Raw genomic sequence first — 10765 nt, forward strand, 5'->3', positions numbered from 1 at the left:
ATTCTTGCCACTGGAGCGAAAACCTCATCGAAATCAATACCTTGTTGCTGCACATACCCCTTTGCAACTAACCTCGCTTTATACTTATTCACCGAACCATCAGCCTTTCTCTTGAGTTTGTAGACCCACCTAACTCCTATAGGTTTGACACCAACTGGTTTATCCACAAGCTCCCAAGTGTTGTTCTTTATAATTGAATCTAGTTCAATTCTCATAGCATCGACCCACTCTTTTATCTTTCCAGCTTCAAGATAATTCTCTGGTTCTCCATCAATTGTTAAGAACAGCTTGCAACTCTCTGCTTCTGCAAACAAGACATAATCATTGAGATGTCGTGGTTTTGTTACCACACGACCAGACCTTGTCACCAAAGGTTGTACTACTACAGCCTGTTGTTGTACTACCGCAGCTTGTTGTTGTACTACTGCAGCTTGTTGTTGTACTTGGTTCTCTACAATCTCATCATCCTCATTGTCTTCTTCATTTTCTTCCTCTTCCTCGTTATCGTGATTTATAGCTTCTTGGTCTGCATTTTGCTGGTCGTTTTCTTGACCACCATCTTCTATAAAACCTTCTTTGAAAAGTTTAAATGCTCCTGGTTCACCTTCTGACCCCACTGTCGCAGATGACCAGTCCCAAGCCTTATTTTCATCAAAAATCACATCTCTACAGACCACTACTTTCTTTGCAATCGGATCATAGAGTCTATACGCCTTAGAACCAGGTTCTGTACCGAGATTGATCACTTTCCTTGATCTATCATCCAGCTTTTTCAACTGTGGTCCATTGACCTTTGCATATGCAACACAGCCGAACACTCTCAAGTGTTCAATATTCGGTTTCTTAGACATGAAACACTCATATGGAGTCTGACCATTCAATGCTTTTGTGGGCACTCGATTGATGAGATAAGTCGAGTGGCGAACAGCTTCTCCCCACATATTATTTGGAATCAACATTCCCTTCATCAAGCTTCTTGTCATCTCCATCAACGTACGGTTTCTTCTCTTTACTACACCATTTTGCTGTGGTGTATACGGTGCAGTCAAGTGTACGGTAATACCATTCTCCTCGCAGAACCGATTGAACTCACCTGAAGTGAACTCTCCTCCTCTATCGGTTCGAAAAGTCTTAATAGCCAACCCACTCTGTTTTTCAACAAAGTCTTTAAACCTTTTAAAACGTTCAAAGGCTTCGCTCTTTTCTCTAAGCAACATTGTCCACATATACCTAGAGAAATCGTCAATTAGCACAAAAACGTAGCGGTTGTTGGCCGGTGTTTGTGGTGAAATAGGACCACACAAGTCTCCGTGAACCAACTCCAAAGGTTGCGATGCACGAAAACAGGTTTTACCTGGGAAAGAACCTCTTGTTTGTTTCCCTACTAGACACACATCACACACATCCTTCTCATGAATCATGTGTGGCATTCCTACAACCATGTCCTTTTGAACCATATTCTTCATGACTGCGAAACTTACATGCCCCAGCCTAGCATGCCAACGCCATGTAGCCTCACCACTGTCAATCTGCAGACACATTGGCAAACTAATCTCCATCGGAGTCTTGTACAACCGATTTGATGATCTAGTAACTCTGACAAGCAGCCTTCCACATGGGTCTAGAAGTGTTAGAAAGTCTTTTTTCATGTTCACCTCACATCCTCCTTCTGTTGCTTGTCCTAAACTCAATATGTTGTGCTTGAGTTGGGGTATGTAGTAAATTTCTTTGAGTGCTCTTATCTCGCCTGTCTTGCAAACAAAGTTAATGGTTCCCTTCCCAACAATGTCAACATATGAGCCATCACCAAACCTCACTTTCCCTTTAATCCTTTCGTCCAAACTGCAAAAGAACTCTCTATTTCCTGACATGTGATTACTTGCTCCATTATCTAGATACCAAACACTTGCATTGCCTCTGTTGATATCATAATTCTCCGGAATCACCTTGTCTTCATTGAGGAAAACAACTTCATGCATATAAAGTCCATCTGCTTCTTGTGTCTCATTCAGGTTCGACTCTTGATTCTGATTCTGTATCGGCTTGTTAGTACAAGTTGTCGCATAATGTCCAGGTTTGTCGCATCTCCAACAAATTACTTTGGACAGATCCTTCTTCTGTTGCTTTTGGTTCTCTTCTGTGGTTTCTCCTCCTTGGTTTTGGCCATTGAATCTCCCTCGACCCCTGCCTCTACCGAAACCACCTCTTCCAAAGTTGCCTCTACCATAGCTTCCTCTACCGTAGCTGCCTCTACCTCTTGATCCTCCTCTAAAACCTCCATATCCTCCGCGATTATTAGAGGTGTTAGTGAACATCAACTTGCCTTGATCTTCGATCGGACTCACTTCACCAATTCGCTCCTCATAAGCCTTTAGTCTTCCCACAATATCCACAAAAGTTGTGGTGTTTAAGTCAAGGACTTGCTCTAGAGAAGCTACCATATGGATAAACTTTGCTCTAGGCAATCCAGTGAGAAACTTCTTTACAAGTTTCGATTCATCAATGGTCTCTCCCAATGATGCTGACTGCGATGCAAGGCCTGAGATCTTGCCTGCAAAATCATCTACTGTATCTGAATCATTCATCTTCAAACGTTCTAGTTCAGCTAACAGAGTTTGAAGCCTAGCCTCCTTTACACGCTCCGCTCCTTGGTGACGCGATCGGATGGCTAACCAAAGTGATTTGGCTGAATCTTGCTCTCCTATTTGCAAGATAAGTGATTCTGGAACAGACTGAAACAGAAGTGCAGTTGCTATATCATTCTTCTTTTCATCTGTGGATCCAGGATCAATAACATCCCATACCTCGCTGACTCGAAGTATGATCTTCATCCTCATCGACCAAACTGTGTAATTAGTCGGTGTGAGTAACGGACATTGGATCGATGGTGCTCCAAGATCCTTAGTTCGTAACGGTGGATTTGCTTCAGCCGCCATGCTTTGTCGTAGTTCTTCTCCACCGGTTTTAGGTCAGAAGCACACCTTGCTCTGATACCAAATATAAGATCAAAGACTTGAAGAATATAAGAACACCTCTCTTATTGATTTAGAAAACTCTCTCAAAAACTAAATCTCTCAAGTCTCTCTAGTCTCATGGAACACCTCTCCATAGACTCATATATTTATATGTTCTAACTTTTCCTAAACCTATTAGGATTAACATATTACATCTTTAAGACTTTAGGAACTTTTCCTTTTCCTATTCTATCTCTTAAGGCAACTTCCTAGGAGATAGCTTGTCATACAAGTTGGAATTATCCAACAATCAGCATAAAAATAACATTTTTTTTTTATAAAAATAACATTTTTTATAAAAATAACATATTGCAGGGGAAAAAAAAACACGTCGTATATCCTTTGCTTGTACTCTTATACAAAGAAAGATAATATAAGATCTTAACTGAATAAATTGTGTAAGAAATAGAATAAAGAAGTAAGGGAATTAGAAATCTCTCTCAACAGGGTTGAGTTCTGATTTGTTGTCTCTCCAAAAGTTCCTTCGATCTCTTTCTAAAGTAAAATCAAAATAAAAAAGATTCAAACTTCATTAAGATAAAAGTAATCTAAGAATCAAATTAGATAAGCTCATTAAGAATTTTTTTGTGCCATAAATAAAACTCCAATAATTTGGGTTTCGTTGATTGGATCATTCGTTTTGCACTCTTGGATGAATATTGTGAGCAAAATTGCATCAATGTCAGTGGTCCAAATTATACTCTCCTACGATTAAGAAATGCAATGATTATATATAGTTTGTACTCATTAGTTTTTTTAAATGTGTTATATCTATATGATAATCCATATACACCTTGTGAGTTGTGGAAACAGAATTATTATTTTTTTTTTTCTGTTGCTAAAAGATATGGAAAAAGAATTACTTACTGTTGTATTGTTACTGTTAAGGCATATGCGACTCATTTTCGACGCTAAAAGTGTTTTGACCTGCATATTAAGATAATATATAAGTAGCTTCAACAGTTTAAAAACAAAGCATTCTCAACAACAACAGTTTTACGTTTTATTTATTAAAATACCACAATTTGATGACAAAGATAGTTTTCTTTAGAAAAACTTCAAAAATGTCAGAACCAGCTTGTATTCAAAAGGTCTTCCGAAAGTCTTTGAATGGTTCCAAGCTAAATGACCATTCCTAATCTAAAATTTTGTGGTATTGGATATCTTGGATTTTGAATATTTTTGGGAAAAGAAGTAAATATGATAATCTTTATTTTTTATATACAAAGAATAACATCGAGGCTACATAATTCGAGTGACTTTGACGTTTCATGGACACTACATCCACATGAGTGTTGGGGTGGATTCTCACTCCCACAACTTGGCCCGGTCCAAGTATATTGAAGCCCAAGAAATGCATTTTAACTAGGAGGGGCATTTCGGTTCTTTCGATGGAGAAACCGACACAAATCCCTATAAAAATGGGAGTACGGCATCCGTGAACAGGGATGCAAGATTGCTGCAAAGAAAGATTACGGATAGAAGTAACGACCGAGAACTCGTCCAAGTTAGAATCGATGAGCTCACATGTCGTCTATTGTCTTTCATTCGTCATTTTAATTTGTCTAAACAAAGTTGTAGTCCGTCCTTTTGTGTCCCGACACCGATTTAGAAAGAGAATTTTGATCTCCTTTTTACCGAACTAAACATTCTAATTGTGACCGATTTGGACATCAACAATTTGGCGCGCCAGGAAAGAGGAGCCAAGTCGAAGTCTTCTTTGAAAGTTTGAAGAACAGACCTACAACAGCTAGACGAGATGACTGGAATCACCAAAGAAGGAAACAAAGAGATCAGTTTGTCGGGAGGAACGATAACTCCAGGGACGGATCAAGTGGAGCAAGCAGTCCTTCCAACCCCGGACGCCCCAAGGAAGGCTGTAGCGGCAGAAAGTCCAGAGACGTTCGTCATCGCGATGAACCTAACGAGCCCGACGACCACAGAGGCAACACAGAACCCTGCGCAACTCACCTTGCTCAACAGTCAGCCCGTTTCCAGTATAGACGAGCTATTCTGCGGGATCCTAACGTGCCTCGACCAACAGGAACAACGAACCAACACTCGCTTGGACGCATTGACCGCGACACATGTTAACTCCCAGGAAGAAATTAACTATCTTCACGCTGTTCAACAAATCCCGGCAAACCTCCTCTCGACCGGGACGATGATAAGGCCACAGATTCGGACCAATGAGCAAGGACGCAACCCCAAAACGCAAGTCGACGAGCGAAACAGTAGAGGAAAAGACCCAAAGTTGATAGAGATCAAGGAGAAAATGCAAGAAATGGACACTATCTTTCAAAAGGCGACGAGCAAGGCACCAGGGATGGACCTCATGCTTGAAGCAACCCAACGAACTCCGTTCTCTAAACGACTCACGACCACTCCAGTACGACGGATAGTTAAGCCGAGGCTTGGTTACTATGATGGTACAGTTGATCCGAGGGATTTCCTGCTTACTTTCAGAGTATCGCTCGGTCCCTTGCAATTCGACCTGGATTAGTACGACGCTGGGGCATGTCAGTTCTTCACCGAGCATTTGATAGGGACCGCCCTGAGTTGGTTCTCGCGACTCCTGTCCGGATCTATTGACAGTATCAAAGGTCTAATAACCGAGTTCCTGAAGCAATTCTCTGTCATGATGGAGAACAAGAACTCACACGCCGACCTGTACGCCCTGACTCAGGAGTGCCATGAATCACTCCGGTCATTTATTACATGATTTAAGGAAGTCGTCGTCAATGTCTCGATTCCTGACGCGGCAGCCATCGTCGCACTCAGAAATGCACTATGGTACGAATCCCGATTCAAGGAAGAGCTGTCTTTATCACACGTGGAGACCATCGCTGACGCACTATTGCTGGCTGAAAAGCATATCGAGGTTGAAGAATAAAAGGCTGTTAACGCAAAAAAGCATGCGGTAGAAAAAGCATCGCGACCAAGGAGCCAACAGTCGTAGCACCGAAGGTCGAACACGTCGAACCCCGACAGCATTTTACTCGTAATCAAGATCGAACTCGTCTAACCTTCGCGATCGGCGATGGTAAGCAACCCGACTTACCATGGAATAAATACGTCCGGAAGGAGGGAGGTGAGGGTAGCACAACTTAATACTGCGAGTACCATCAAAGCACCACCCACACAACCGAAGAATGTCGCTATCTCCAAACAATCCTGATGGAACGATATAAAAAGGGCGCAATAATCGTCGAGTCTGACAGGAGTAGGACAACCCGACCTGGACGGAACGATATCAAGCGAGCCGAATGCATCACTCGGAAATATGTGTAGGATTCCAAGACACTCGACGACAAAAGTGGGGACGAGATGGAAGTTCCCGAAAATGTCAATCATGAAAAGCGTTCGCGTACGGACCGTCAGCCCGAGCAATGTCCCCCGACAATAAGATGGCTAAACATGATCATGGGCAGACTTGCAGGATGCGACGACTTGGTCAGGTCGATAAGAGACTATACCAAGAAAGCCGAGATGAAGAAATCCTGGCCTTCGAGGATCGACTCCCCAAACACGCCAATATCTTTCGATAATAGCGACCTCGAAGGTTTAGACCTGCCACATAACAACCCAATGGTCTTCAAACTCTTGATCGGTGAAAGCCAAGTTACAAGAATCCTGGTCGACACCGGAAGCTCGGTAAATGTAATCTTCAGGAATGTTCAGGCACAAATGGAAGTCAGCGAGAGTGACATCAAGCCAGAGTGCCATTCTTTAACCGGTTTTGATGGAGATTTCATCATGACAATCGGCACCATTGATCTGCCGATCTTTGTTGGGGGAACAGCAAGATATTCCAGATTCATTGTCATCAATAACCCGACCATCTATAACGTTATCCTTTGAACCCCGTGGCTCCATAAGATGAACGCAGTCCCATTGATGTATCACCAGTGCGTCAAGTTTCCAACCCCAAAAGGTGTGTATACGTTACGCGGTAACCAGTAGAGCGCGAGGGCGTGTTTCCTGATCGAGCATAAGATTCACACAACAAAGAAGTTATAGCAACAAAAGCGCCAGGTCGGCGACGACAGCTCATGACCGACCGACGGAAAGCCGACTCCGATCCAGCAAGGTGTCACCGCAACAGAAGAAGTGAACCTTGACGAAACAGATACGAAAGGTTGTGTGAATATCGGAACGGAGATAACCCCAGCCATGCGCGACGAGCTGATCCTTCTCCACAAAACCAACATCGCAACATTCGCTTGGACAATGGCCGACATGAAAGGAATGGATCCAACCGTTACAACTCACGAACTCAACGCTGACCCAACGCACAAGCCAGTCAAGCAGAAAAGCTTCTCGGCGGTAAACGACGAAGTTGAAAAGCTCCTCGGGGCAGGGTCCATAATAGAGATAAAATATCCCGAGTGGCTAGCCAACCCGGTGGTTGTCAAAAAGAAGAATGGGAAATGGCGAGTTTGCGTGGATTTTACTGACCTTAATAAGGCCTGCCCGAAGGATAGCTTCCCACTACCACGAATTGATCAACTCATCGAAGCAACCGCAGGCAACAAACTCTTAACCTTTATGGATGTCTTTTTGGGATATAATCAAATCCTCATGCATAAGGACGACCAAGAAAAGACGTCGTTTATTACCGAAAGAGGAATCTATTGTTACAAGGTCATGCCTTTTGGCTTAAAAAACGCGGGAGCAACTTACCAGCGACTAGTTAACAAGATGTTCGCTGAGCAGCTCGGCAAAACCATCGAAGTATATATAGACGATATGCTGGTCAAATCACAATGCGCCAGCGATAATATCACTCATCTCTGACAATGCTTCGACACTCTAAATAAGTACGGAATGAAGCTTAATCCGGCCAAGTGCACCTTCGCAGTCAATTCGGGAGAATTTCTTGGCTACCTGGTAACTTGACGAGGAATTGAAGCGAACCCAAAGCAAATCAAGGCGATCCTCGACCTACCATCGCCAAGGAATGCCAGAGAGGTTAAGCGATTAACCGGACAAATCGCCGCCTTAAATCACTTTATATCCAGGTCAACGGATAAGTGCCTATCTTCTTACCAGCTTCTCAAAACTAAAGGGAAGTTCGAATGGAACGAAGCTTGTCACGACGCGTTCAAAAAACTGAAGAGCTACTTGTCGACGCCCCCGATCCTAGCAAAGCCGGAGTTCGGCGAGGTTTTGTTCCTTTGAATAGCAGTCTCCAGGTCAGCAATTAGCGGAGTGCTCGTCAAAGACGACCGAGGAGAGAAGCGGCCCATCTTCTATATAAGCAAGTCCCTTCATTTGTCACTTCGGCAAGGAAGCTCCGACCGTACTTTCAGTCGCACACCATCGCCGTTCTGTCCAATCAGCCCGTACGATCTATTTTGCACAGTACGAATCAGTCCGGACAATTAACAAAGTGGGCGATCGAGCTCAGCGAGTATGATATTGAATTCCTCACCCGCCCAGCCGCTAAGTCCCAAGTGTTGGCCGACTTCTTAATTGAACTACCATTAGGCAAAGCCGAGCCAACGCCCACCGATCCATCAGACGGACAGTGGACCCTGTATGTTGATGGTGCGTCCTCACACCTGGGCTCCGGCATGGGAATTCGATTAACTTCTCCGATAGGGGAAATTATGGAGCAGTCATTCCGTCTTTGGTTCCAGGCGACTAACAATGTCGCCGAGTACGAGGCACTCATCGCCGGGCTCAAACTCGCTAGTGGAATGCAAATAAAGCGAATCCAAGCTTTCTGTGACTCTCAACTCGTCGCCAACCAGTTTAGCGGCGAGTACAATACTAAAAGCGAGCCAATGGCTGCTTACCTCGTCAGGATCCTGTCCAAAAGTTTCGACGAATTCAAATTCATTAAGATCCCTAGAGGAGACAACGCTCTAGCCGACGCTTTAGCAGCACTCGCTTCAACGTCAGATCCCGATCTTTGACGGATTATCCCAGTAGCCCAACGAAATCAGGACCACTTGGAAAACTGCGACTTCGCAACGGCAGTTTGAGCCTCCTTCAGATGAAGACAAGACAGATTGGCGAGTCGAGATTCGCGCATATCTCGCAGACGGCGACGTGCCAACAGATAAATGGGCCAAACGACGATTGAAAACGAAGGCTGCCCACTATACCTTAATGAAGGAACACTTACTCCGATGGACTGCATCAGACGCCCTATTGTTCGACACAGAGCAGGTCATGATGGAAATCCACGAAGGAGCCGGAGGCAACCATTCAGGAGGCCGAGCCTTGGCACTACGAATTAAGAAGCGCGACCACTACTGGCCAACGATGATGTCTGATTGTGAGAAGTATGTCGCCAAATACGAGAAGTGTCAACGACATGCCCCCATCATCCATCAGTCGACCGAGCTGCTGCGAGCCGGCATAGCCCCATATCCTTTCATGCGTTGGACGATAGACATTATCGGCCTGTTAGCCGCTTCAAGACAAAAACGCTACATCCTCGTCCTCACCGACTATTTCACCAAGTGGGTTGAAGCCGAGTCCTACACCAATATCAAAGCCAAAGACGTCCAGCTGTTCGTATGGAAGTATATCATATGTCGTCATGGCCTTCCCTATGAAATACTCACCGATAATGGCTCGCAGTTTATCTCCCTACAATTCGAGGACTTCTGCGCAAAATTGAGGATCAAGTTAAGAAAATCAACGCCGAGGTACCCACAAGGAAACGGGCAGGCCGAAGCAACGAATAAAAGTATACTCGACGGCCTGAAAAAAATGTTAGATGCCAGGAAAGGTGCTTGCACCGACGAGCTCGACGGGGTGCTTTGGTCCTACCGTACGACCCGCGACAGGCTACGAACGAAACTCCGTTCTTCTTGGCCTATGGGATGGAAGCAATGGCGCCTGCCGAGGTCGGCAGTACAAGTCTTCGACAAAAAATGCTCGTCCAGGATTCCGCACTCAATAGTCAGATGCTTCTCGACAGACTCGACGAGTTGGAAGAAGAGCGTGATAAAGCACTTCTGCGAATTCAGAATTACCAGACTCGGCCAAGTACTACAACAAGAAGGTCCACAATCGACACTTTGACGAAGGAGATCTTGTCCTTCGGAAGGTCTTTAAAAATACCGCCGAGCCAAACGCCGGAAAGATGGGGGCTAACTGGGAGGGTCCATATCAGGTGTCCAAGTTCGTCCACCCCGGCGTGTACGAGCTCTTAATAATGAGCGGCGAGCCAGTACCCAGATCTTCGAATTCCATGCATCTAAAGCGTTATTATTATTAAAAAAAAAAACAAAAAACGCTCGGCTATGTACAGCCCGCTTTCTATAATTTCGATCAACCATGTAATGTAAACTACGAGCGGCTTGATCTCTCCTGATTGGGGGGTACGTAGGCAGTCCCTTTTCGGGACACAGATGCCAGTAATAAAATTTCCTTTTGGTTATCTCAAAGTTTGCAAGAATGTTTATGTAACAATTTATAAGTCGTTATCTTGGCCCAATAACGATTCGACGTCCCTACGTTTTATCTAAGCCGAGTCGCAACTCGCAAATCAGGGGTAAGCCGATCATCACGAGTCGCACTTGATTTAAAAATATAAGCCGAGTCGCTACTCGCAGTCTATGGATAAGTCGACTATCACACGTTGCACCTGATTAAAACTTGAAAAATTTAAACCGTGTCGCTACTTGTAATAAGGATAAACCAACCATTGCGCTTTGTACCCGAATAGTTAAAACGACGAAAGTATAATATAAAAGCTACGTTAAGGTTAACAAAGGGTGCCGATACGGTAC

General features: G+C 44.3%; 1 protein-coding gene across 1 annotated transcript; it reads left to right on the forward strand.

Moving 5' to 3' along the window:
• Positions 9198-10186, forward strand: LOC109128021. Its single transcript, XM_019233685.1, has 2 exons — positions 9198-9676; positions 9748-10186. Exons 1-2 carry the CDS (start codon positions 9198-9200, stop codon positions 10184-10186), a joined length of 918 nt encoding a protein of 305 aa, XP_019089230.1.

The sequence above is a fragment of the Camelina sativa genome, chromosome 12, assembly GCF_000633955.1.
Source record: "Camelina sativa cultivar DH55 chromosome 12, Cs, whole genome shotgun sequence".
NCBI lineage: Eukaryota > Viridiplantae > Streptophyta > Magnoliopsida > Brassicales > Brassicaceae > Camelina > Camelina sativa.

Bases quoted from the DNA above. Each gene is read 5' to 3' on its own strand.
- LOC109128021 (XM_019233685.1), top strand. From the start codon at position 9,198: ATGGAAATCCACGAAGGAGCCGGAGGCAACCATTCAGGAGGCCGAGCC. The intron at 9,677-9,747 runs GTACCCACAAGG...AAAAAATGTTAG, and splicing joins TTAAGAAAATCAACGCCGAG to ATGCCAGGAAAGGTGCTTGC.